Below are 27,859 nucleotides of genomic sequence, written 5' to 3' on the forward strand. Positions count from 1 at the left end.
AGGGGTGAGACTGACCCGCTGTGATGCTGTGTCACATGAGAGATCATCTCACGGGGTCTGAAGGGTTGTGGTTGGGGGTCCAGGTGTTCCTGACGCCATGTAGAGCATATCCCAAGGTGTAAATGTGCCATGTATCAACTTGCACAGTGTTACCTGTCAGTTACATCTCAGTAAAGCTGGACCTAAAGACGGTGAAGTGGGGCAGGCAGGCAGAGCTGGGCTGAGCCCAGGCTGACCCACTGCCTCATCCTTGCTGGCCAGGTATAGCCACAGTAAGTGGCCACAGTGGGTGAGTGCTGAGTAGTCGCTGCAGACTCTGTCATCCCTACCTTCTCAGAAGAGCTTGCTGAGCTCTGGGCCTGGGAGACGGGGTGGCCTCAAGGAGGCCAGTGAGGATTGGTACCCCAGGAACTGGGCTGGAGCTGCAGCAAGTAGCAGGAATCATCCATCAGAACAGAAAACATGGATAAAATGGTACTTAAAGTTTCAGATTTTCTTTCCAGCAAGGAAACTCGGTCTTAAAAAGGCAAGGGGGGAGAGGATGCCAAAAAACCCCACATAAGCTTATACAAAAGACCAGTGGAAAAACTGACCAAAAGATTTTTCTCTGTGGAAAGCTATATAGTCAGGCATGCATTTCTCTGTGTTTTCAGTAGCTCCCACTCCTCCCCTACCCCCTGCTTCAGAAGTCTCTCCTTGGGTTCAGAGAGCTGCAGAGGGAAGGGGTGTCTGCACACCTTTGGAACAAGCCTACCTTCACGTCACGAGCACATTGGTGCAGCTCAGAGCTGTGCCAGGACTCTGCCGGCATCCAGCAGGGCTGCCCAGAGCCGCTGCACCAGGCCGTCCCCATTGCCACAGGGGGCCCTCTGAACAGCAGGTCAGAGCTCTGCCTTCAGACAGCTGAAGCGGAGGTGGACTCTGGAAGAACCATGTTTGGGGCAGGATGTATCCCCCCACCACTCTCAAGGGTTGAGGTCCTAACCCCAAGAAACTCTAAGTGCGACACTATTTGCAGGTTTACAGACATGATCAAGTGAGGTCATGAGAGTGACTGGTGGCCTTATAAAGGGAAATTTGGACAGAGACACACATTGGCTGTTTGCAACCCAGGATGAGGGCGGGGCAGCCCCTCCCGTCACTGCTATGGCAGGAACAGCCCTGCGACACCAGGGTGGGGAGGCAGGAGGGTCCAGAGCGGAAACGGTCCAGTCTGGGAAGCAGACAGGGCCTCTTAACGGGATGGGGGGAGGGAATGTATTTCTTGTCTGCAGCTCCAGGAATGCGTGTGTGAACCTTTGGTGCATGTAGCGGTGCCAGGCAGTTTGGGGAGATGCAGGATGAATGGTTTGCATAATCTTGTGTTTATGTAGCTGCTTAGAATAGTTTTGTATTTTCAGGTTTAAATGCTACTAAAATATGTTTCATTGCTCATGTAGATATTGATATAAAATATATGTATTATATAGAGAATATATATATCATATAGATATTGATATAAATATATGGGCTTCCCCGGTGGTTCAGAGGGTAAAGAATCAGTCTGCAGTGCAGAAGACCTGGGTTCGATCCCTGGGTTGGGAAGATCTGGAGAAGGGAAAGGCTACCCACCCCAGTATTCTTGCCTGGAGAATCCCCATGGACAGAGCCGGTGGGCTACAGTCCATGGACTCACAAAGAGTCAGACATGACTGAGCGACTGCGCACAGACATAAAATACATGTAACATCAAAAATTTGTGAATGCTCAGATACAGTGTTACCAGTCAAAATCTATAAAATTTACCAAGTAGGTCTGAAGGAAAAGTTGATGTAAAGAAAAATACTAAACAGTAGTGCAGGTTGGTGTCTAAATGAGCACACTCCCGCCCGTGAACCTGTGGCACGGTCCCAGGCTTTCCAAGCAGCTTGATGCCTGGGCTCAAGCTTCTGTCCACCCCACGCCCCTGACTGGTGGGGGCAGCGCTGCACATACACATGTACTGGGCACACAGGCATGCTGCTTCACACCTTCCCAGGAGACACGGAAGGGAATGGGTTTTGTGAGGTCGATGCAAGCTGGCACAGCCCTAGTGCACCACTGTCGGCCACGTGCAGAGCCCGCCACTTCCGTCCGCATGTGATTTCAGGCCCGCGGAGACCAGGCTTGGAACCCAGGGGCAGCAGTGGCCATGAAACTGGGTGGTCACCACAGGGAGACGCGACCCAAACCAGGACAGTGAGGAGCGGGCAGGGTGGGAGGCTTTATTTCCGCCAAGGGGCCCCTGGGCTGAGTCCAGCAGGGGCGGTGCCTTTACCGCAGGTGCGTTGAGGTGACGGTGACCTACAGTGGAGACCCGGGGTCAAGAATGAGGTCCCTGGCCCTTTCCCCCAGCTCTTTTCCCCTCTGCCCCCATCACCTCTTCCTCCCCTTCTGCCCAACCCCGTCCCCCCCTTCTCTGTACCCCCTCACCATTCCCCCAGGTTCACGTGGCCAGGCCTCCTTCCTGCGCTGGCGTGTACACCACCTCGATCCCGCCGTTCGCAGCGCGCACGCAGGGCTGTCCCGCTGCGCTCTGTTCCTGGCTTGCCCTCCTCCCTGTGCGCTCGGACACGGGTGTCGGGGGCGCGCCTGCGCTCTCCTGGGTGGGCGCCCTGCACTCCGGGAAGCAGAAGCTACACGTCTCCACCGGCTCGGGGGGTGTCCCTGCCACGCGGCCGGCTTCCATCCAATGATCTGTGCAGAGAGGGGAGGGCGTTGGCCTCGGCGCGGACCCCTCCTCCTCCGCCTTCTCCCTGAGGCAGCCCGGCCACGCCCTCCTCTTCCGCCGGGGCGGATGTGCAGGTGCGGGCCTTACAGTCCCAAAGCGCCAGGAGACCCACCACCTCCGGTTTTAGCGCTGCGGGCCCCACACCCCCACCCCACCCCACCCCATGCTCCACCCACCCTTCCTCCAGCCCCTTCTCTTCTCGCCTTGATGTTTGACCTGGTTCATCTGGTCTGAGCGGGTGCTGCACCGACCAGCTCCAGGCCTCCCCAGGAGGAGCTGCCTGGTGCTGTCCACTTAGAAACAAGGCAGGGCCAGGACAGAGAGATGCCTGGGACCCCAGTGAACACTCACCCTTGGAGGCCTTGGCCTGCATGGGACACGGCCCTGGGCGGGTCGGGAAGGAGACCTGGACCCCCCTCCTCTTGAGGAAGCAGGCCACGGCCAGCAGGAAGCAGCAGACGATGGCACAGAGACATAGGCCCAGAGTGCTGTAGACCAAGGCCAGCTGGTCAGCGCTCAGCTTCAGCCCTGCAGGCGCTGCCGGACAAGGCCGGGGTGAGAATGAGAAAAGCCTCCCTGAGGCAGCTCTCCTCAGGGAGCAGCCCCTCCTTCCTCCATGCTCACTCTTGCCCTGTCAGCCCAACGCAGGCTCTGTGGTTACCCTTCACCCCCCTTGGAGGGTCAGGCTTAGCCTGCTCCCACCCTGGCCTGGAGCAGCCTCTGAGATGGTGGAGCCGGACACCGTTTTTGCTGTCTCGTCTCCTTTGGCGTGTGACTTGCGGCAGTACCAGAGGTGGCTGGGTGAACAGGGAGATAGCTATCCAGGGAGGGTGTGTGCCTGTCTGACCTGCAGGCACAAGCTTCGAGAGAGAGACAGTGCAGCTGCTTCTGAGTTTGGGGGGCAGGGGTAAAGCTGGGGGCCCTAGGGAAATGGGGCACTGGTCCCTCTGCCTCTCAGGGCCCTGCCCTCGTCACCTGCCCTGGGCCTCCCTCCACCTGGAGGAAGGGCTGCTGGCCGCCTGCTGCCCTTGGAGCACACAGCGCTTTCTTCAGCATCTCCCAGATCCTCGTGCTCTGGAAGTGAGGGCCGGTCACCTCTTTAGAGACTGAGGTGTAGTCCATGGCTACATAGCTGTTAAGCGGAGGAGGCAGGGGTTCAGTATGTTCGCAGGGTTTTGCAGCCGCTGCATGTTTGCCTGGGGGCGGGCGCAGTCCCACACCCATCGTGGTGACCCCCCTCTCCCAGGCTCCACTAGGCTGTCTCTGCACCAGTTCTGGCCACCGACAGACTTGCAGCACGGGGCCTTTGTGTCAGCCCTCAGTGTGTTTCCAAAGCTCAGGCCTGTGGTCACGTGTGTCATTCGTCTGTCCACAGGGAACATTGGAGTGGTGTCAAACTTGCAGGTTTCCATGTGGACTTTGTGTTCACTCTCATGGATGCATCCCAGGGGTGGAGTGTGGGGCAGATGGCAGCTCTGTGTTGAGCTGTTTGAGGAGCCTGATGGTTTTCAACAGTGGCTGCACCGTCTTACAGTCCATCTTGCAGAAAACAAAACTGAGCCTCAGAATCACCGTGGTCCCAGTTGCAGAGCTGCAATCCATGGCAGGCCTGATGGACTCCAAGCCAGGGCCTGGCCAACCACACACACACATGATGAGCGTGGACACTGGTCCTCTTCCTTACACACACTCCCAAGAGAGAGTTGGATAAAGTGACTGCTGGCCTGTGCTGCCTTGATGTTTACAGAGCTCTGAGCAGGCTAGCGTCACCACCTCAGGCCAGCGGTGCTGACCAGAGCTCAGAGAGGCCTTGGGTGGGGGAGGGAAAGCAAAGACCCTGAGTGAGGCTACAGATCTGGAGGCTGAGATCCTGAGAGGTGAGAGGATCCAGGGAAAGGTCACAGGGTGTACAGAACCAGGTGACACCATGTTTCCCAGCTCCCAGGTCTCTCCGTCTGCTCCTACGCACCCCGGGATAAAGGGAAACCATCAGGCCGGCTGGACAAGCCTTCCCATCAGAGGCGGAATTACCAGCCACCAGTGTCTATTCTCTGACGCTGCTCAGCACACAGGACCGCCACGTCAATTCACAACCACACATCTGCATATTTCAGGTGTTTTCAGCATGAATTCCAACACTCAGACTGACTGGAGACTGGCTGCTGGCATTCAGAGATGGTTCCTGATTTCTGCCCTCAAGTCAGGCTGGGCTGAACCATTGAACATGTCACCTTCCAGCTGCACCCAGGCTGGAGACGCGGGCATACATTCAGAGTCCCACAGACTCTGCACTATCACTTCCAGTGACGTGGATATAGTCCTTGACTGGGGACCAGCTGCATGATGGATACTGAGATGGGCCGGACCTCAGGGGCAGGGAGTGAGGAGGGAGGGAAGGCGAGCACTTGGGGTACAGCCTGGGATGAGATGTGCTTCGATGGGAACACCTGGGAATCGACAACCCCGCCTCCAGCAGGTGTTGCTTCTGGGGAGAGTGCCCCAAACCTCGGTCTTAATGCCTTTTCTATCCCATCACAACTCATGCATGTCACCCCTTCCAGACAGGAAAGAGGGGGGAGCCTGCTGGCTGCCAGATGGGAGCACAGGGTCCCCTCCTTTGCTCTGCTTCCTGTGCTCAGTCACCAAGCCATTCAGGTCTGCAGCTTGGTTGCTGCCCTGTCTCGGCCCTAGTGACCTGGCCCTGGGATGGAGCGGCCTGGCCCAGTGCCTCGCTGTCTGCTGACCCCAGGCCCAGGGACTTCTGTCTGGAAAGGAAGTGACCTCTGTTCTTGCCTGAGAACCAGGCCAGCAGGCGCAGTTCTGAGCACTGCCACCAGGGGCAGTGCTTGGTTCATTTCCAAGCAGGTTTTCCAGCAATCAATGCAAAGAAATAGAGGAAAACAATAGAATGGGAAAGACTAGAGATCTCTTCGGAGAAGGCAATGGTACCCCACTCCAGTACTCTTGCCTGGAAAATCCCATGGACAGAGGAGCCTGGTAGGCTGCAGTCCATGGGGTCACGAAGAGTCAGACACGACTGAGCGACTTCCCTTTCACTTTTCACTTTCATGCATTGGAGAAGGAAATGGCAACCCACTCCAGTGTTCTTGCCTGGAGAATCCCAGGGACAGGGGAGCCTGGTGTGCTGCCATCTGTTGGGTCACACAGAGTCAGACACGACTGAAGTGACTTAGCAGTAGCAGCAGAGATCTCTTCAAGAAAATTAGAGATAATACGGGAATATTTCATGCAAAGATGGGCACAATAAAAGACAGAAACAGTATAGATGTAACAAAAGATATTAAGAAGAGGTGGCAAGAATACACAGAACAAAAAAATCTTAATGACCCAGATAACCATGATGGTGTGATCACTCACCTAGAACCAGACATCCTGGAATGTGAAGTCAGGTGGGCCTTGGGAAGCATCACTATGAACAAAGCTAGTGGAGGTGATGAAATTCCAGCTAAGCAATTTCAGATCCTAAAAGATGATGCTGTGAAAGTGCTGCACTCAATATACCAGCAAATTTGGAAAACTCAGCAGTGGCCACAGGACTGGAAAAGGTCAGTTTTCATTCCAGTCCCAAAGAAAAGCAATGCCAGAGAATGTTCAAACTACCACACAATTGCACTCATCTCACACGCTAGCAGAGTAATGCTCAAAAATGCTCCAAGCTAGGCTTCAACAGTACATGAACCAAGAAATTTCAGATGTTCAATCTGGATTTTAAAAAGGCAGAGGAACCAGAGATAAAATTGTCAACATCCATTAGATCATTGAAAAAGCAAGAGAATTCCAGAAAAACATCTGCTTTATTGACTACACCAAAGCCTTTGACTGTATGGATTAAAACAAACTGGGGAAAATTCTTAAAGAGATGGGAATACCAGGCCACCTGATCTATCTCCTGAGAAATCTGTATGCAGGTCAAGAAGCAACAGTTAGAAATGGACATGAAACAACGGACTGGTTCCAAATCAGGAAAGGAGTACATCAAGGCTGCATATTGTCACCCTGCTTATTTAACTTATATGCAGATGGGGAAACAGTGGAAACAGTGTCAGACTTTATTTTTGGGGGCTCCAAAATCACTGCAGTTGGTGATTGCAGCCATGAAATTAAAAGACACTCCTTGGAAGAAAAGTTATGACCAACCTAGATAGTATATTCAAAAGCAGAGACATTACTTTGCTGACTAAGGTCCGTCTAGTCAAGGCTATGGTTTTTTCTGTGGTCATGTATGGATGTGAGAGTTGGACTGTGAAGAAGGCTGAGCGCCGAAGAACTGATGCTTTTGAACTGTGGTGTTGGAGAAGACTTGAGAGTCCCTTGGACTGCAAGGAGATCCAACCAGTCCATTCTGAAGGAGATCAGCCCTGGGATTTCTTTGGAAGGAATGATGCTAAAGCTGAAACTCCAGTACTTTGGCCACCTCATGAGAAGAGTTGACTCATTGGAAGAGACTCTGATGCTGGGAGGGATTGGGGGCAGGAAGAGAAGGGGATGACCAAGGATGAGATGGCTAGATGGCATCACAGACTCGATGGACGCGAGTCTGAGTGAACTCCGGGAGATGGTGATGAACAGGGAGGCCTGGCGTGCTGCAGTTCATGGGGTCACAAAGAGTCGGACACGACTGAGCGGCTGAACTGAGCTGAACTGAGAGTACCTCATGTGAATTGCCCGGTTGGATGAAGCACAAGCTGGAATCAAGATTGTTGGAAGAAATATCAATAACCTCAGATATGCGGGTGACACCACCCTTATGGCAGAAAGCAAAGAAGAACTAAAGAACCTCTTGATGAAAGTGAAAGAGGAGAGTGAAAAAGTTGGCTTAAAGCTCAACATTCAGAAAACTAAGATCATGGCACCTGGTCCCATCACTTCATGGCAAATAGATGGGGAAACAGTGGAAACAGTGTCAGACTTTATTTTTTGGGCTCCAAGATCACTGCAGATGGTGATTGCAGCCATGAAATTAAAAGACGCTTACTCCTTGGAAGGAAAGTTAGATAGCATATTCAAAAGCAGAGACATTACTTTGCTAACAAAGGTCCATCTAGTGAAGGCTATGGTTTTTCCAGTGGTCATGTAAGGATGTGAGAGTTGGACTATAAAGAAAGCTGAGTGCAGAATTGATGCTTTTGAACTGTGATATTGGAGAAGACTCTTGAGAGTCCCTTACTGCAAGGAGATCAAACCAGTCAGTCCTAAAGGAAATCAGTCCTGGATATCATTGGAAGGACTGATGCTGAAGCTGAAACTCCAATACTTTGGCCACCTGATGCAAAGAGCTAACTCATTGGTAAAGACCCTGATGCTGGGAAAGATTGAAGGCGGGAGGAGAAGGGAACAACAGAGGACAAGATGGTTGGATGGCATCACCGATGCAATGGACATGAGTTTCAGTAGGTTCTGGGAGTCGGTGATGGACAGGGAAGCCTGGCATGCTGCAGTCCACGGGATTGCCAAGAGTCGAACACGACTGAGCAACTGAATTTAACTTTCCATTTGATTCATTCAACCCTTTACACTGTTCTCAGAACCAGTCTCACCTGGAAACTGCTGCTGCTGGGCTGGAACTCCGGCCGGCTAGACTGGCAGTGCTGTGACCATCCTGAGGGCCCTAGTGGCTTTGGCTCGGCTGGTGTGGCCGAGGGAGGACAGGATTTGAGCCTGGGCCCACGGCCACTGGTGCTCATGGTCAGGTCTGCCTTCTGGGGGAATGGGGCAGACACTCCGCCTCCATGCTATTGGCTGCCGCCAGACCCAGTGGAATGTTTGGCCAGCATCCCTGCAGCCCTGGCCCAGCAAGTGGGCCGGCTGGGGAGGAGTGAGGTAGGTGCACAAGGCTGTCTGCACCTCTTCCCTGGCTTCAGGCCTAGGGCAGCCCTCACAGTGGTGACATCGTATGTGGCAGTGGCAGGGATGAGAAGAGAAAACACTCCATGCCCCAAGATAAGCAAAAAGCCAGGGACAAGACCGACCACCAGGCTATATGCCAATGTGCCCCCAAGGAGCCCCATGGGTGGGCACCCTACACACACATGTGACCTGATTTGTGAGAGAGGAACCTTTGTGGATGTGACCAAGTTAATGGTCTGGGGAATTTCCCTGCTGGTCCAGTGGTTAAGAATCTGCTTTGCAGTGCGGGGGACAGGGGTTCGATCCCTGGGCTGGAAGTTCTCACATGCCATGGAGCAACTAAGCCCATGGGCCACAACTACTGAAGGCCATGCACCACAACTAGAGAGCAGCCCGCAACTCGCCACGAGAGAAAACCTGCTGGCAGGGGCAGAGGCCTAGTGCAACCAAAAATAAATAAATAGAGTTGGGGAAAAGAGAATCCATCTTACAATGCAGGCAGTGGGGGTTCAGTCCCTGTTTGAGGAACTAAGATCCCACATCCCACAGAGCTATTAAGCCTGAGAGCTGCAGCTACTGAGCCCTGAAAGATCCTGCAGGAGGCAGGGAAGATCCTGTGTGCCACAACTGAGACCCAATGTAGCCAAAACAAAACTTAAAAAAATGTAAGGATCTGGAGGTGAGGCCACCTTGGATGAGGGTGGCCCTGAATTCAATGACAAGTGTCCTTAGAAAGAGAAAGACAGACCCACAGAGAAGCCCTGTGAAGACAGAGACAGGAGGGAAGTGGCCACAGGTGTGGACGCCTGGAGCCCTAGCCCAGCTAAGCTTGCACTGTTCCCATCAAACAAAGGCATAGCCTTTCCCAGAGAGGTGGACTGGGCCGAGGTGGGGGTTGGCAGGGTGCGGAGTGAATGGGGGGGCAGGATGTGGGGAGCAGGAGGGGATGGAGAGAGGTCAGCTCCGCTGTGTGACCATCCTCCACGCCCCACCCCCACCCTCAGGACCCGGGGTCTGGACTCAGCACCTTCTGTTTACAGTCCTTGCCAAGCCCAGCTCTGGCCTCACCTGCACACACACGTGTCGGGACACAGCGGGACAGTCCCAGACCTCCGGAGGGACACAGTGTGGGGCAGACATAGCCTGTAGGCCCTGATGAGTCTCCGTCTCTCTGAATGGGCTTGGGGGTCTTGATCACAAATTGGCTGTGCTGGTCACTTGTGGCCCTGTGTTCTGAGAGCTCATTCAGAGGCTGTCAGGAGACTCCTAACTGTCTGGTCTTTTTTTCTTCTGCTGCTTTCTTCTTGCCCACAGACTTCTGTAAACTTTGCCTAGTTTTTCTTCCTGTGATGACCACCCCGCAGTCTGGCTTCTGGTTATTTGCATGCACTGGACTTCCTGCTTCGCAGCCCCTCCTTATTGAGGCCTGGTGCCTGCCTTCCACCCACTTGGACCTTGAACAAAGTACAGGCCAAACACAGCAGGTGGCTTACCTGGACCCGCATCCAAGCCTCTGTGCTCTGGCACCTGGTGCTTCCCCAGGGTGTCTGCTCGGGTTGGGGCCTCTCCGGCCCGCTGTCTCCTGACCTCTGGTAGGAGGCTCACTTGGCTCCTCAGCGTCTTCTCACAGTAGTGTGTGCACTGCTTGGGGTGACGTCCGCAGATGGAGGCACAGCTGATACAGTCCCTCAGGAGCAGGTCATAGTACCTGCCTTGCTCTTCGCGGCAACTGAGTGACTCTGGGAGACAGAGATCAATGATGTTACTGGGTGACGGACACACACAGGACCTGCAGGTCTGGCCTCAAAGGGCATCCCAGTGAAAAAAAATCCTAGTCCAGTTACCCAGAAGCAATTCCAGAGGAATCCCAGTGCTTTTCCATGATGCAAACACTAGACGGTACCTTGTCTATTGTGCGCTGTTAAGCTGCACTGCATGTGTTTTGATGTGTAGTATTTTTTTCTATATCTAGTTTAAAATGTTCTTATTTTTCATTAGTATTTGTTCTTTGCTCTACATATTATTTAAAAGTGCATTTCCTAGTACTAACCATATAAAGATTTTCTAGTTATATTTTACCGTTGATATCTAAGTTATTACATTGTCACAGGAGTTCTTTACTTGGATTTTTCAAATCTCATAAAGGAGAAGCATATCTCTTATAAATACAGGGAATGGAGCAGGAAGCCAGCATACCCCCTGGTGAGTTGGGGAGGGGCCTGGACAGGAGGTGGGAAAGCTTGAACGACAGTGTTCTTCCTGTCCTAATAATAAATGAGAGTCACAGGAGCTCAAACATGTATCACTACCAGGGGCAGAAGCGAAGCAAAAAGAAGGCCATTCATACTTGCTCAGAGAGCAGTTCTGAGTGCATTTGACCTGCCTTTCTGCAGGGCGAGTCCCCTTTGTCTCTAAGGAGGATTCTGTTCTATGGAACTGTGAGCTGCAGGCAGGTTTGCAGGCATTTTGGAGGCAGCACACGACAGAGGCCCAGAAGGCAGACCTTGAAGCGACTCAGGCTTGGGGCACCCTCATCCCCACTTCACATGGCAGCTGGGCCTCTCTGTGACTCAGTCTCCTGTTTCCCAGGAGAGGGATAATCACAATATAATATGGTGATTTCTTACAGTTGCCATGAGGATTTGAAGTCCCCAACACAGTGCCTGACACATAGTGAATCATGCTCAAGGTTTAAGTAGAATATTCACCGCGCCTCTTTTCAATGCAGACATGCCCGCCCTTATGTCCTTTTCAAAGTAGAGGACAAGACCAGGGAGGCATAGATCTGGGACCTCCCCTTGCCCTGCCCTGGCCCTGGGCCCCCAACCCCAGCACAGGGGGAGTTAGCCTAATAGCGGCCTTGTCCCAGGGTTGCCATGACCTCCTACCCTCCTCGGGTCCCCCATGTGCCTGTGTAGGTGACAGCTCCGCAAGGCACCACCCTCACTGCCAGACCTCACAAACTCCCCATGAGGCCTCAGTGTTTCTGCTATATTTTCTGGGTCTTGTGCCTTTGTCCACACTGGTCCCTTCTCAGGGGGCGCCCTTCCCCCTCATCTGGCCTCCACATCCTCAGCCTTCAGTGATCAATCTCAGGTGGTGCCTCCTACAAGAAAACCTCCATGCTCCTCAGCCCATCAGCTGGTGGGTCTCTCCCAGCCCTGGCGCTTTATGGTTCATCTTTTAACCATGAAATGTAGTCATTTCCATTCCTCTTTGCAGGGTTTGTCGGTCAACATAATGAATGACCACCTCACTAAAGGATAGTGGCTCAGAGTCATGGTGTTGGTGTCAGAGAGTCATTTTTCAAATCCTATCTCTTCCACTGTTATGCTGTGTATTCTTGGGCAAGTCACTTAGCCTCTCTGAGCTCCACTCCACCAGTATTTATATGAAGCACTGTGTGTCAGGCACTGTGCTAGGCTTAAGAAAGGAATTGAGCCCACAGTCTAGTGGTTGAGACACACATAAAACATACCCACAGGAAAGTACATGATACAAGTCACGATGAGTTCCATCAGGCAAGCAAAATACACTTGTCAAGACAATCAGAACATGGCGTGAGTGTAGACACTGTTAAAGAATTACTTCTGGGAGTGATAAAATGTTGAGTTTGTATTTTGAAGGCCTGTTTGTTAAGGATTCATGATCCACTATTCACAGGTAAAACGATACGAGTTCTTGGATTCACTTTAAAATACACAAGTTAAAACAATGATTAGGGACCGAAAAAGCAGTATTTCTAAAGCTGCTGATGGGTAGACGGGTTTGTTATGCTGTTCTCTCTCAGTTTGATAACTTCTATAGTAAAAAGACTCAGAAAGAAGTGCAAGCAGAGAACGGAGAAGGAGGGCCCACTCTCCATCTGGCAGTCAGAGAGGAGCTCTGACTTGGTGCTGAGACCTAAAGGTCAGGCAGGAAGGAACCCTGGTTAAATACCCCTGTGCAAAGGCCCTGAGGCAGGAAGGAAGAGGGCACCCTGGGGAAGCTGCAAGCTGGCAGGAGGGTCGAGAGGCAGAGGGTCCCACACTGTCTGTCCTCCTCCACCCCCTCAGGCCCCATGTGTGAGGAGTAGAGGCTGCTCGCCTGCAGCCAGGGCCTGGGCCCCAGAACTCACTGCAGAAGGCCGCACAGGTGCGCGGAATCTGGCTGCTGCAGATGGGTTTGCAGGAGACGCAGGTGTTCAGCAGCGAGTCCCAGTACTGCTCTTCCGGGCAGGGCTCCATGGCCACCCCCCGCCGCGGGCCCTGTGGGGCTGAGAGGCGGAAGCGTGAGGGCAGCTGGAGGCCGGAGCACAGGCGGCCTCCCATGTGTGAGTGGAGGGGGAACAGACAAAGCTGGCCTCCTCCCCAGCAATGCTCGCTGGGCAGCCGGGACCCGCCACACTGAGCCTCAGTTTCCCAGCCGGGACTCGCTGGTTCGGAGGCCCCTCCCGAGACAGTGCGCCCTGCTCGGCCCTGTTCTCTGCCCTTGTGGACGCACGCCTTCACGGGGTCCTTGCGTGCGCTGGTCCCTCCGCATACCATGCTCTTCCTGCTCCGCGGCTGCTCACTTCCTCCTGACCGGTCGGATCTGTTTCAACTTCGTTCTCACGGGGAAGCTTTTCTGACACCCTGTCCTCGCCTCCCATCTGCATGTACTCTCGTCACTGACCTCACCTCCCTGATGTCTCCCTGGTAACCAGTAGTGCCTGGCCGGCGCAGGCGCTACTTGTTTGCTGCGGGGTCCCCAGGATCTCAGTGGTGCCTCGGACATCCTAGGTGCTCATTAAATGAATGAATTAGAAAGAAAAGCAGACCGAGCCAGCGCCTAGCAAACAGCAGGCACTCAATAAATGTCCTTTCCCGTCCCTTCTGCTGAGACACACAGTGACACGTCTCAAAAGCCCAGCCTGACAAACCTCACCATGTGTGCACACCTGTGCCACAGCCGCCGTGCCAAGGTGGTGAATGTTTCTTGCCTCTGGTGACTCTCGTGGGCCCCCCACCCAACACCTGCTCCCAGTGGTGACTCCTGGTCTGAGCCTGAGAACTACAGGCCCACAAGATGCTGGCACCACCCAGTCTTGAACTTCTGTGTCTGGTTCTTTGGCTCCACAAGGCGCCTGGGACTTATCCCAGCTGGTCGTGTGTTGCTGAGTCTTTTCTAAATTTCTGTCTGATTTCATGGCATTTGCATCCCCAACAACTTCTCTTAAAGGTATCGTGAGGTTTTTGCTTATTCTTTAATGAAAAACCACCAAGAAAAGACCAGTGGCTCCCACTTGACTTGGCAGCTTAAGCACAAGCGCTTATTCTTCCTTCCCTCCTGAGACCAAACTAAAAGGATGGGGCAAGAGAGTTGTCCTCAGGGGCTTCCCTGGTGACTCTGGTAAAGAATCCACTTGCCAGTACAATAGAGGTTTGATCCCTGATCCAGGAGGGTCCTACATGCTGCGGAGTAGCTAAGCCCGCGCACCACAACTATTGTGCCTGTGCTGTAGAGTCCGGGAGCCACAACCGCCGAAGCCCGAGTGTCCTTGAGTCTGTGCTCCACTCGAGCTCATTCTCCACAATGAGAAGCCCAAGCACCGCAGCTAGGGAGTAGCCCCCGCTCAACGCAACCAGAGAAAAGTCTATGCAGCAATGAAGACCCAGCACAGCCAAATAAGAGAGTAAGTAAATAATTTTTTAAAATATAGTCATCCTCAAGAGTAGAATGGAAGAAGTAGCTGCAGCAGGGGACAAATGACAGCAACATCTTGGAAGACGGAAAGCAGGTGGCCTGGGGTGGCCGGCTTCAGGTGATGTCTCTCTCTTTTGAAGTTCACAGGGGAGGAAGCAGAACTGGGTCACCGAACCTTAGGAAGCTCCTGGAGCTGGAGGCTCTGGTGCCTCTGACAGCAGGGATGGAATAGGGTTGGGGGAAATTTACACAAAGAGGGCTTGACCCCAGCAGGTGATGGCCCCTCACCCACCCAAGCAGGAGGTTGGGGGTCACCTCAGACACAATTGAGGGTGGCTTTGAGGTCCACTCTTCCCCTAGCCATACCTCAGAAGTGTCATGGCTAGTCTGTGAAAATGCATCCTTCCCCATTCTGCAAGCAGCAGAAAACCAGCAGACTTGGCTCTGGAAAAACTGACCCAAAGGAAAAGGCCTGGAGGTACTGCCTGGGAGATTCTCTCAAGAAAATGACCACACTGCTGCCTGACCATTCAGAGCAAAACTCCTACATGAAAACCCCGCCTGCTTACCTACAACTTCCAATCAGCTGTCAGTGCCCCAGTCTGAACTGTAAACCACAGCCAGGAGTCACCCGATATTGGAAAACCACTTCTGCATGAAAGAGACCTGGGACAAAGCAAGCACAAGAAACCCACCCCGAGCCAATGGAGACAATGCAGGTAACAGAGGAAAACTGAGAGATGATCAGCAGACATCCTCAGAAAGAGAACTTTTGCATCCATGAAAAAGGTAATGTGCTACTTTTATTTTAGTTAGGATCTTAGTTCCCCAACCAGGAATCGAACCCAGGCCCTTGGGAGTGAAAACACGGAGTCCTAACCACTGGATGCCAAGGAGTTCTCAATGATGTGCTACTTTTAAAGAATAATATGCATAGAACAAATAAGAATGACTAGAAGTTTAAAAATATAATAGCTAGAATCAAAACATCTATAGAAAGGTTATAAGAGGTAATTAAAGAAGCATCCCAGAAAATAGAGAAAAGATGAAAATATGGAATTATTTCAGGAGATATAAATGTTGACCCATGGCAGTTTCAGAGACATGTTTGAAAGACATTAGCCTTCAGATTCAAAGAGCCAATCAGGTCTCCTGCACAATAAGTTCTCTCAGACCAAGACCCATCATCATGAAATTCAGGAGCAACAGAGACTTGGGGAAAATCTTTGTCAGGTCACTGGCTGACTGCAGAGATGAACAGAAACTTTGGTGACCACACACAAGGAATACATACTTTACAAAAATAGTTTGGAAAAGTCACAAACAGACTCCAGCTCTCAACAACAGCAAAATCAGCAATCCCTGAGGAATGAGGGAATTAAATTTCCAGAGTTACCACAACATAATGCTCAAAATATTCACTTCTCAAGAAAAAGTACAGAACACGCAAAGAAACCGGAAAATATGGCACATTCACAGAGGGGGAAAAAAAAAAAAAGGATTTGACAGAAACCATCCCTGGGGAAACCTAGACATTGGAAATACTATTCAAAGATGTTAGATCTACTGTCTTAAATGTGTTCCATGAGCTAAAGGAAACCATAGACAGAGAACTAAAGGAAATCAGCAAAAGGATGTATGAACAAAATGAGGATATGAATAAACAGAGCAATTGTAAAAAAGGAACCAAAGCTTGGAAGCAGCCAAAATGCCCTTCAGTAGATGACCTGATAGATAACCTGTGGCTCATCCAAGCAACGGAATTTATTCAGCACTAGTAAGAAGTGAGCTCTCAAGCTATGAAAAGACAAGGAGGAACCTTAAATGAATATGACTAAGTGAGAAAAGCCAAGCTAAAAAGTCTACACACTGTGATTCAGCCATATTACATCCTGGAAACAGAAGACAAATCTGTGGTTGTCAGGGGTTGAGGGGAGGGAGAGGGAAAGGTGGGGCAGAGGGTCTATACAGAGCCGTGAGACTCTTCTGTGTGATACTGTCATGGTGGGTGCAGGTCATTATACATTTGTCAGCAGCACGGAGAGTGAACCCTGATGTAAACTGTGGAGTTTGGGTGAAAACGATGTGTTAATATAATGATGTGCCACTTTGGTGCAGGATGCTGGTAGTGAGGGAGGCTGTGCTTGTGTGGGGGTAAGGAGTATATGAGACTTCTCTGTAATTTCCACTCAACTTTTCTGTGAAGCCCAAACCATTCTCAATATTCCATTAAAAGATGGAAATAAATTCTGGAATTGAGAAGTCCAATAACTGAAATGTAAAGCCTCCCCAGAGAGGTTCAGTAGCAGATCAGTAGCCAGAAGAAAGGATCAGTGAGCCTAGAGATAAGACTTCTGAACTATTTAGAATGAGAAGCAGAAACAAAGAATGATGGAAAGTAAACAGAACCCGAGGGACTCACGGGAGTCCATCAAATATACCACCGTATGGAATCATTTGGAATTCCAAACCCCAGAGAGAAGAAACAATGGCTTGAGACTTCCCAAAACTTAGGAAAGACACGTATATACATGTCTGAGAATCTCAGTGGACTCCAAGCAGGATAAACTTAGAGACCCACGTTGAGACACACTGTAATGAAATTGTGGAGATCCAAAGACAAGTAGAGAATTGTGAACTATGAAAACAACAGCAAAGAAACTAACTCCTCCCTTATTTGAGGAGTCAGACATTTAAGGAAACCTTAGCTGGACTGACTAAAAAAGAAATAGAGGAAACCCAAATTACCAAAATCAGAAATGAAAGTGGGACATTGGTACACATTTTATAGATTTTAAGAGAGTACCGTGAACAGTTGTGCACCAAGCGACTGGGTAATCTAAATAAGTAGACAGTTCCTAGAAACATGCAATCTACAAAAGCTGATTCAGGGAGAAAGACTATCTGCATAGACCTGTAACAAGTAATGGTGAATCAGTGATCAGAAACCTTCTGGCAAAAAGCCCAGGGCTTGCCGGCTTCACTGGAGAATTCCACCAAACATTTAAAGAAGGGTTAAAACTAATCCTTCCTGTACTCTTTCAAAAAAGTTGAGGAGAGAGCACTTCCTGAAAATGAGTGACCAGTGAATAGGCCAGCGTTATACTGATGACAAAGTCTAATAAAGACATTGTCAGAAAAGAAAATTGCAGACCAATACGCCTTATGAAATAGATGTAAAAATTCTCAACAAAATATTAGCCAGTCATATCCAACAGCATGTTAAAACATTATACATTATTACCAAGTAGGATTCATTCCTTCCCAGAATGCAGTGCTATGTCCAACATATGAAAATCAGTTGATGTACATTATTACAGTACAAGAATGTAGGGGAAAACTACAGGGACATCTCGATGCAGAAAAACCATTTAACAAAATTCAGCACCTTTTCATGATGAAAGCATTCATTAAAGTGTGAATAGACGAGAACCTCCTCTACATAACAGCCATATATGACAAACCCATAGTTGACATCACACTCAGTGATGAAGGATCGAAAGCTTCTCTCCTATGACTGTTAACAAAACAAGAATGCCTACTCTTATTACATCAATTCAACATAGTACTGGAAGTTTCAGCTAGAGCAATTAGGCAAGAAAAAGAAATAAATGTATTCATATTGGAGAGGAGAAAGTAAAATTATCTGTTCATAGATGACATGATCTTATATGTAAAATCTCTAATAATTTCAAACACTGAAAACTGTTAGAGATGAAAGCTCAGCAAGGTTGCAAATACAAAATCAACACACAAAAGTCAGTTGCATACACATATATTTGCAGTGAATGATCCTAAAAGGAAATTAAGAAAACAAATCTATATACAGAGGCATAAAAATAAGTTAAATACTTAGGAGTAGGAAGGACTGCCCTAGTGGTCCAGTGGCTAACACTCCATGCTCCCAATGCAGGGGACCCAGGTTTGATCCTTGGTCAGGGAACTAGATCCCAGATGCTGCAGCTAAGACCTGGCACAGCCAAATACATATATAAATAAACAGTTAAAAAATACTTAGGAGTGAATTTAACCAAGGTGACAAAAGAAGTATACCCTGAGAACTAGAAGGCACTGCTGAAATTAGAGACGATCCAAAAAAAGACATCCCATGTTCATGGGTTAGAAGAGTTAATGTTGTGAAAATGTCAGTACCACCCAAAGTGATCACAGATGCAATATAATCCCTAAGAAAATCCCAGTGACTTTTTTACACAAATAGAAAAACCCCCCTCCTAAAAATTGCATTTGACCCCAAATAGTCAAAACTACCTTGAACCTGCCACAGGTGTACATGTGTTCCCCATCCTGAATCCCCCTCCCACCTCCCTCTCTATTCCATCCCTCTGGATCATCCCAGTACACCAGCCCCGAGCACCCTATCTCATGCACTGAACCTGGACTGGTGATTCATTTCACATATGATAATATACGTTTCAATACGTACACCCATGGCAGATTCATGTCAATGTATGGCAAAACCACTACAATAAAAAAAAAAGAGAGAAAAAAAATACCTTGAAGAACAAAGTTGGAGGACTCATACGTCCTGATTTCAAAACTTACTACAAAGCTAAACTAAGCAGTGTGATGATGCAATAAAGACAGATGCTCAGACCAGTGAATAGAATGCATGCATGCTAAGTTGCTTCAGTCATGTCCAACTCTTTGTGACTCCATGAACTGCAGCCTGACATTCTCCACTGTCCATAGGTTTGTCCAGGCAAGAATACTGGAGTGGGTTGCCAGCTGGGAAGCCCAGTGAATAGAACAGAACCCAGAAGTAAGCTCTCTGTCTGCGTACAGTCAATTGATTTTCAACAGATGGAGGAGAGGGAAAAGCAGGTTCATTGCAGCCAAGAGATGCAGGTAGAAATTCTGAGAGTGGTGGTAGAGAAAGTCCCAGGACTCGGCAGGAGGCCGAGCGGGAGCTGTAGCTCAGCTAAAATAGGTGGGAAGTGGGAGGAACATCTCCAGTGGAAACGCAACTGCAGATAAGGGAGTCTGGTTGCCCAGTTGAGAGGCTGGATCTACCGCGGAGCTGGGGTGAGTTACTAAGGTGAGCTGCACATGGCTTAGCTATGAACACAGTTTACATCGTCATAACGATTGAACACCAGTCAGGGAATAACTCAGACTTTGAATTGTGTCTGCTGTAGAATAGTCACTCACCCGTGACAGGGGACACCCTTCGACCACTGTTGTAAACAGGGCAATGATAGGACTTAAGTGACAGGAAGGGAGGAGGGAGAAAAACTGCAGAGGGTTTTGCATTTGGGGCAAATGGCTTAGCTGGCAGCAAAGTGAGCGGTCTATCCTTGAGCACCTGGTGGGCTGGGGGTTCCGAGAGAATTTGAACAGCTTCATCATTTGGGGCAACACGTGGGAGAATGACAGTGTTTACAGTCTCTCTTTTATGAATCAGGAAGGAGGAGGAAGGGGAGAGGGGGAGGATAAGAAGGAAGAGAGAAAGGTGGGGATGACTGTTCCTCCCCGTTCCTCCTGTTGTTAATTTCGGCCTCCTGTTGGCTCATTCTGAAACCTGATTTGCCGCGTTTCAGCGACAGAATGTGTGTGATAGCAGTGGCGCCTGTGAGGGGGTGGGGGCTGGGGGACAATGCAGCTGAGTCACCGCAGTCAGCTTGGGAAAGCTGGTCAGCACCGCCCTCGTTTTCCCATTCTGTAAACTGGACTGTGTGCGCTCCTTTGCAGAGGAAGTTTCCTTATGGACATGCATGTGACATGCATAGAGTTGACCCAAGACACAGTTGCCAGGTGGTAGTTATTATTTCGGAGAAGGCAATGGCACCCTCCAGTACTCTTGCCTGGAGAATCCCATGGATGGAGGAGCCTGTTAGGCTGCAGTCCATGGGGTCGCGAAGAGTCGGACACGACTGAGCGACTTCACTTTTCACTTTTGGATAAAGTGGTTTTAAAACATAATGGATTAATTACAATCATTTCATAATCACCAAACTCGTGCCCCAGACCTGAAAACTTCCCCCGGAACCTCAACTTGCGGCTGAAACACTGTAACTTCCCAAAGACATTTGTCCCTGCAGCTGCCATGTCGCCTGAGGCCTCTGAGATGTCTCGGGTATGCCTTCCTGGATGGCCATGTAGTCTGAGCACACTCTACCTCGTGGCATGTCTTTCTTTTTGATATTTATTTGGCTGCGTCGGGTCATTGCAGCACTTGGAATCCTTAGCATGCAGACTGTTAGTTGTGGAGTGTGGGATCAAGTTCCCTAACAAGGGATGGAGCCTGGGCCCCCCGCACTGGGAGTGCAGAGTCTTAGCCACTGGACTACCAGAGATGTCTCAACCTGCTGATGTTTCTTATTTTGAGTTGGATATTCGGGGGTGTAGCTGTCTGCCTCCGTACACTGTCTCATCTGTCTCTGAGCCCATTATAGTGGGCATCCATAGTACCGGGCATAAGTGGGTCCTTAGCAGATGCTCACAGAGCCATCCTCAGGGAGGACGGGTGGAGTGGGAAGCAGTCCTTGTTCCTGCACGGTGCATCCACTGATGTCCTGATTGTGATGCTGCTGAAGAGGAGGAGTGAGGACGCTCTCTCTCTATTGCTCTGGAAAGAACTCTAAGATATATTAAGCGAAAAAACAAAAACCAGGTTCCATAACAGCATGGCTTATAGGCTCCCTTCTTCTCTTTCTTTTTGCAAAAAAGGGAGAAAGTTCTAATCTACATTTATGGGTACATACATAAAGAGACACTGTAAGGAAACATAGGAAACCAAAAACAGTGTTTTAGGTAAAATAGTTAAGAATACATTGAATGAAAGAAGTGCAAAATTTGTACATTGAAAACTACAAAACATTCCTGAAGACCTAGATAAATGGAAAGATATCCCACATGCATAGATGGAAAGGCTTAATAGTGGTAAGATAGCAATATTCTTGAAATTATTCTACAGATTCAATGCAATCCCAATAGAATTCCCAGATAGCTTTTCTGCAAAATATGACAAGCTGATCCCCTAAAATCATATGGAAATGCAGGAGACCCAGAAGAGCTGAAACACCCTTCAAAGAGAGCAAATTTAGAGGACTCACACTTCCCAATTTCAAAATGTACTACAAACCAGCTGTAAATAAGACAGTGTGGTGCTGGCAGAAGGACAGACATGGGTCAATGAAATAGAATTTAGAGTCAAAAACTAAAGCCGAGCATTTACAGTCAGTTGGTTTTCAACAAGGGTAACAAGAAGATTCAACAGGAAAAAGTATAGTCTTTTCAACATATGGTGCTGAGACAGCTGGATAGCCACTTTCATAAGAGTGAATGTGGACCTCTGCCTCACACCAGAAAGTAACTCACAGTGGATCATAGACCTAAATGTAACTAGACAACTTTTAGAAGAAAACAGGAGTAAGTCTTCATGCTTTGGGGCTAGGCAGTGAGACCAGATGCACAAATGATTAAAGAGAAGATTGAGAGATAGGGCTTAATAAAAATTTTAAACTTTTGTGTTTCACAGAACACCATCAAGAAAATCAAAAATGTTTCACGGACTTGGAGGAAATATTTGCAAATTGAGTATCTGATAAGGGATTTGTATCCAGATTATAGGCAAAAACTTTTGCAACTGAATGATGAAAAGACAAATAACCCAGTTTAAAAATGGGAGACGTTTTCCCAAAAAGCTGTCTGAATGGCTAATAAGCACATGGGAAGATGCTGAACAGCATTTGTCGTCAGGGAAACAGTCAAAACCGAACTGAGCCACCTGCTGGGACAGTGGAAATGAATGTATGGACAAGTGTTAGGGAAGATAGGGAGGAACAGAACCCTTGTGTGTTCAGCAGGATCTTGAAAACAGTGCAGCCACTTTGGAAGACAGTCTGGCAGTTCCTCAGAATGTTAAACACAGAATTGCCATAGTAATGTAGGAGGGTGTGCTCTGTCACGTCAGACACTTTACGACCCCGCTCCTCTGTCCGTGGAACTTTCCAAGCAAGAATACTGATGTGGGTCGCCATGTCCTCCTCCAGGGGATCTTCCTGACCCAGGGATCGACCGTGTATCCATTGCATCTCCTGCGTTGCAAGCAGATTCTTTACCACTAGTGCCACCAGGAGTCATGAGAGATGCGGTCCATCCATACAATGGAATGTTACTTGGCCGTAAAAAGGTGTGAAGTACTGATACCCCGCCACATGGATGAACCTCAAAATCATTGTGCTTGTGGAAGAAGCCAGTCATCAAACAGCACATTCCATTTTTAGAAAATATCCAAAATAGGCAAATTTAGAGACAGTGGTAGCCTAGGGCTGGGGGTGGGGAGGACTGTGGCGTGATGAAAATGCTCTAAAATTAGATTGTAGAGATGTTGCACAACTCTAAATATACTGAAAACACTGAGTTGTAGATTTTAAACTGGTGAACTTTATGTCATGTAAATTCTCTTAAGAAAGCTGTTTATTGCAGAAGAGACAGGAAAACTGGGCAGATGGAGGACCTGGAGGAGAGGAAGGCTGTGTTCTGTACCTTTTATACTTTCTGGGCTCCCAGCCTGGGACTGGCATCTATTCATGAAGCAAAGGACCTAAATTAGGGGCTTTGGTTAGCAGATACACACTACTATGTATAAAATAGATAAACAACAAGATCCTACTCTATAGCACAGGGAACTATATTCAGTATCCTTGTAATATCCACAGTTGTTTTGCTATACAACAGTAATTAACACAAACATTGTAAATCAATTATACATTAGTTAAAAAGCAAAAGGGCCAAACAGAATTGAAGGGAGATTCCTGATGGTCCTTCCTTCATTTGAGGAGAAGGGAGAGGGACACCAGCCACCCCCCAGCCCTCTGGGAGGTGATGGCTGGTGGACAGAGGTAGATGGGAGCCACCTAGACCCACTCATGGTTGAGAGGCTCTGAGCCACTGGGCCAAATGACAGCCGCCCAGCTGACCAAAGGGCGCTGTCCCTGCCCACCCCTCTTCCACCCCCAGGACCTACGTAAGGTTCCAGAACCATCCTCAGCCCCAAAGAAGGGCAGGAGACACCCGAGATGGATCCTGGCTGGCAGGATAGGGAAGGAGGGAGGGCTCTTGCAGGCCTGGGCTCCCCTGCGCCCCAGCCGTCTGCCGTCTCCCTCACTCGCCTGGCCTCGTAGGCACTGGACCAAGAAAGGCCCCTGTGGTCGTTAGTTTGAAAAATGCTGGGCTAAGGAAAGTCAGAGTTTAGTTTTGTTGTTTCCAACTGCAGTCCTTCTCAGAGCCTTCACCTATGGCCCATCGGATGGGGCTCCAGCGGGTTCAGGGCCCGGCTGCGTTTTCTCAGGGATATCTGATAGGGCAGAGGCAGACCTTTGTTTTACAACCGAGGGAGAAGAGCCCAAAGAGGTGAAGGGGGTCCTCCAGGGTGAGATCTTAACCCACGACCAGGCATCAAACCCGATCCCCTGCGTTGGGAGGGGAAGTCTTAACCACTGGACCACCTGGGAAGTCCCACCCCTTACTCTTGTAGAATATCTCTAATTTCTTTAATGTCCTTTGGGGTTTTACCACTTCTACCAAACAGGTGGGTTAGATCATTTAGAACTTTTTTTTTTTCCCAGGCAAATACACAGGCTTTCCTAAGGACTTATAATTAGCAACACAGCGAGTCAGTGGACTAGGGAAGCCAGGCCCGACTCTGCTGCTCCTGCGGGCTCTGGCAGTGCCAGGCCCAGATCTGGCAGGCTCCTGACTTGTGAACCTGAGGGGTCCACCCTGTCAAAGCGACCCCTGGTCCCTGCCTGGGCCACCTCTCCCAGAAGTCTTGTATATTCTGGGAGCCCATAGCTGGGGACACGTCTTGGGATGTGGTTGCTCCCCACAAAGAGAATCACGGAAGGGCTGTGCTCCCTGCCTGGCGTGTGAGGATGGAACAGCCTGGCCCTGCACAGCGAGGGACCTGGGTGCCGCCTTCTGCTTTGGCCTTTGAACAAACCTTCAAAACCTCCCCTGATAACAGTTCTACAGGATAAATGATCTGGTTTCTTCGATTAAAGAAAAGCAGCAAGGGAAAACATGAGGCATGATGGGAATGTTCTAGATTAAAACATGTAACCAGAAGGATGGCGATTGGGTCCTGACTTGAACAAACCCGCTGGAAAAGACACAAGACAGCCAGGCAGTGTGAACACAGGCGCTTGGTGACACCGAGGAATCATTCTTTGCAGAAGTCATCCTGGCGTGAGGGTCTTTGGGGTTTTGTTTTTAAGAGAGAGATCCGGAGGTATTTATAGATCAAAACCGTGATGGCCTTTGAAGGCCCGGCAGGGCCCAGGGTCCTGGAAAGCACACTCTGGGCCATGTCTGTGGGAGGCTCCTTAAGCTCTCCTACTTTTGCATGTGTCGACTTCAACTTAGAATGTCTTAAAAATGTCCTGGCCCACCCGGCTCTGGGTCCTTGGCAGTAGAGGGACTTCGTGCCCATGTGGCTGACCCTCCAGCCTCGTGGCTGCTCCCCTGGAAAGCAAGGCTAGCCCCCACCCTGGGCCCCCAGTCTCTGGGCACTCCACGTGCAGGGGTGTAGGAAGTCCCGGGGGGCCCTGAGCTCATCCATCTGCCATAGGTGCCATTCCCTCTGCACCCCCAAGGCCACACGGAGCCCCCAGCCAAACCCCCTCGTGCCCCTCCCCTCCCCGCACCACCTTCCCAGCTACTTACTCGGCTCCTCCTGGCCCGCCAGGCTGCGGCCACCTTGCCTTCTCCGGCCCAGGCCACTCATTACTCAGGACGTTTATTCTTAGCCCAGATTTGGTTAGTGCCCGGCTGCACTTCCTGGGTTTTCCCCCCACCTATAGGATGTAAATCAGTGGCTCCCTCCTGCCGCACCTGCGCTGTCTGTCTCAGCCAAGGGGGTGGACTCGCCTGACGCTCCAGGAGCCCTGAGTGCTCTCTGCCGAGCCCCTGGGTGCACTGCACATGCCAGGCTGCAGCAGGTGGCCCAGCCCTCTTTCTCAGCAACCCTATTCTCTTTCATTGCCCAGTCATCTCCTCCTCTTCCTTCTTCAGGCCCACCTCCTTCAGGAAGTCATCCCTGACTGCCCCCAGGCCAGGTGAATTATGGTTCTCTGTGCTTCTCGACCCCTGACCTGACTCCCAGCTGAGCAGTCATGAGGCTGAACTAGAGACGGACAGACTGGGCTGGAGTCTTGGCTCAGCCACATCCCAGCAGGAAGCCTTGGTGGCAATTTAGTACTTAACTTATCTGTGCCTCCGTTTCCCCTTCTGGGAAGTGGGTGTAAAGGCAGCCCCTGGTTCACAGGTCACAGGTGGGGATGAGAAGGGGCTGAGTGCACCGTCAGGCCTCAGGGTGGTTCTCAGGTCTCAGCGTCTGGGACGGGCACTGCGGCCCCTGTCAGTGTCGCTTTTCATCCCCCCGGATGACAAAGTCTTAAAGTGTGCTGACATGGAGAGTGGAGGAGATCTGGGGAGGCATAAGCCCTGGCCTGTGCGAGAGAGTGTGTTGGTACCTCTGTGTGGATGGCAACACCGATACCTCTGATGTGGATGTCCACATCAGGTAACATGGAGATACTATGCCTGACCCATGACCCAGGAGCTCTTCTCCAGGGGCCACAGGCACCCACGGAGCATGCCCAGAAGAGCACGGTTGTTGTGGAAACAGTGCCAGTACCCACCAGGCAGCGATGGCCAAGCACACAGGGCTCACAGGCACAGCCTGGAACGCAACGCAGCCATCATAAACAGTGAGACAAGCCTGTACCGGGGTCGTGGAGAGATTGTTAAGACTGATGGTCAAGTTAAAAAAAGTAGCTTGCAGCATGATTCTTGCAGTAAGAGACCTTTCAGTGAAACAGAGGCAAGCAGGCCTCCTCACCCACTTGCACACCCCCAGGGCTGGGGCTCTCACCACCTCACAGAGAAGCTGGCTGCCAGGAGTGAGCAGATGGTACCTCCAGGAACAGACCCATTGCACCGACTGCTGTCTCTATGGCCTCACACAGTCTCGTCCTTTGGAGTTCTAACATCAGCAAAGTTATGCATGAAATGAAAAACAAGATCCACCCTGGTTCTGGGCAATGAGAGCTGAAGTCTCAGGTACCCCAACCACCAGTGTTACTACTGATCACAGCTTGTTGATGCTTTTGTTCAAACACTGTTTACAAGCAATGAGTTTTGTTGACTCTCTTTTCTTTAATTGGAGGTGTTATTTACATGCAGTAAAATACAGTATTCTCAGCAGGCAGGCCAGCAACTACTTATGAGGGGGCAAACCCAGGAAATGCTCCCCAGATCCAGATCTTAAACTTTTGCAGCCCCCAGAAGGCCTCCCTCCCCCTCATAGGCAGCAGCCCCCTCGCCCAGAATAGCCAGCATTCTGATGCTACCACAGACTCATCATGTCTGCTCCTGGGCAGGGAACCTACAAATAGGATCGCCACTTCTTTCTTCCAGCCTCTTTGCTCAAGGTTAGATTCTATTACACCAGACAGAACAAGCTGGGGGCCTTTGGGAATCTCAGGGAGCCTCATTTTCTTCTGCCCAAACAATGAACATGAAGCTCACATAGGGACGGCAGCCTGTGGGACCCCTCCCCCCCCACAGCCCCCCACAGCAGGAACTACCCCACTGTGTGACTCTGCCCCCAGAAGAGACTGTCACCCCCAAGCAGGGACTACCCCTCTGTGTGACTCCCCCCAAGCAGGAACTGCCCCCTGTGTGATTCCCCCCAGCAGGAACTGCCCCCCCAGCACGAACTGCCCCTGTGTGACTCCTCCCCAGCAGGAACTACCCCCCCACCAGCAGGAACTGCCCCCCCCAGCAGGAACTGCCCCCTGTGTGACTCCTCCCCACCAGGAACTGTCCCCCTGAGTGACTCCCCCCAGCAGAGACTGTCACCCCCCAAGCAGGAACTGCACCCCTGTATGACTCTCCCTGTGCCGGGAGCCCTCAGAGCAGGTGCCCAGATTTCTGCTCCTCATTCTGAAAGCAGCCCTTTCTCAGTGTCTCAGGGGAGACTTGGGATTCTAATTTTAAGCTCCGCCATCAAGGGGATGTGAGAGTCCTAGAACTGGAGCAAAGACAGGGTAACCTCAGGGTTTGGAGCTCGTTCCACTCCACTGTGTTCTTAAACAGTTAAACAGAACATGGTAAAGAGAAACTTGAACCTGTGCAGGAAGGGCCTCTCCTGCCAGGCAGGACAGGAGGCTCTGCCACAGCCAGTGAGCTTATCCGGCCCCTTGGCCTCTGGCAGAACCTGGATGCACGTTTCACCAGCTGATGGATTTTTCCTCATCACCCCCGACACATTTTTTTCTTTCAGATTAAACACTGTTAACAGGGTCCTTTCCCCACTTAATACGTCTTATCAGTCAAGACCTTGTCTTTTTAGATAAGCTCTTCTGTGCTCATCCAGAAAAATAAAACAGCTCTGCAGGCTCTGTTCTAAATGTCCCCGCCTTCCTTGCACGCGTGTTTTACCTTTTCTGTGTCTCCTGCTAAGGCTTGAGTTCCTTAGGTGGAATTACTCAGCCAGACGGAATGTTCCAGCGAGATGGCTCCACTGTCCACAAGTGCGTGTGAGGTTTGGCC

General features: G+C 50.3%; 1 protein-coding gene across 1 annotated transcript; it reads right to left on the bottom strand.

Moving 5' to 3' along the window:
• Window positions 1–2,226: 2,226 nt before the first annotated feature.
• On the bottom strand, window positions 2,227–25,245 carry TNFRSF13B (TNF receptor superfamily member 13B). The gene is made up of 6 exons (XM_040245766.1): window positions 24,968–25,245; window positions 12,735–12,872; window positions 10,111–10,356; window positions 3,101–3,286; window positions 2,452–2,715; window positions 2,227–2,322 (listed from the first exon to the last, which is right to left on the bottom strand). The coding sequence occupies exons 1-5, from the start codon at window positions 25,026–25,028 to the stop codon at window positions 2,465–2,467; spliced, it is 882 nt and encodes a 293-aa protein (XP_040101700.1). The 5' UTR covers window positions 25,029–25,245; the 3' UTR covers window positions 2,227–2,322; window positions 2,452–2,464.
• Between the last annotated feature and the right edge of the window lie 2,614 nt (window positions 25,246–27,859).

The sequence above is a fragment of the Oryx dammah genome, unplaced genomic scaffold (genome assembly GCF_014754425.2).
Source record: "Oryx dammah isolate SB20612 unplaced genomic scaffold, SCBI_Odam_1.1 HiC_scaffold_8, whole genome shotgun sequence".
Classification (NCBI taxonomy): domain Eukaryota; kingdom Metazoa; phylum Chordata; class Mammalia; order Artiodactyla; family Bovidae; genus Oryx; species Oryx dammah.

Bases quoted from the DNA above. Each gene is read 5' to 3' on its own strand.
- TNFRSF13B (XM_040245766.1), bottom strand. From the start codon at position 25,028: ATGAGTGGCCTGGGCCGGAGAAGGCAAGGTGGCCGCAGCCTGGCGGGC. The intron at 12,873-24,967 runs GTAAGTAGCTGG...TCCGCCTCTCAG, and splicing joins GGCGGGCCAGGAGGAGCCGA to CCCCACAGGGCCCGCGGCGG. The intron at 3,287-10,110 runs GTAAGCCACCTG...CTTGTCCGGCAG, and splicing joins AGGCTTGGATGCGGGTCCAG to CGCCTGCAGGGCTGAAGCTG.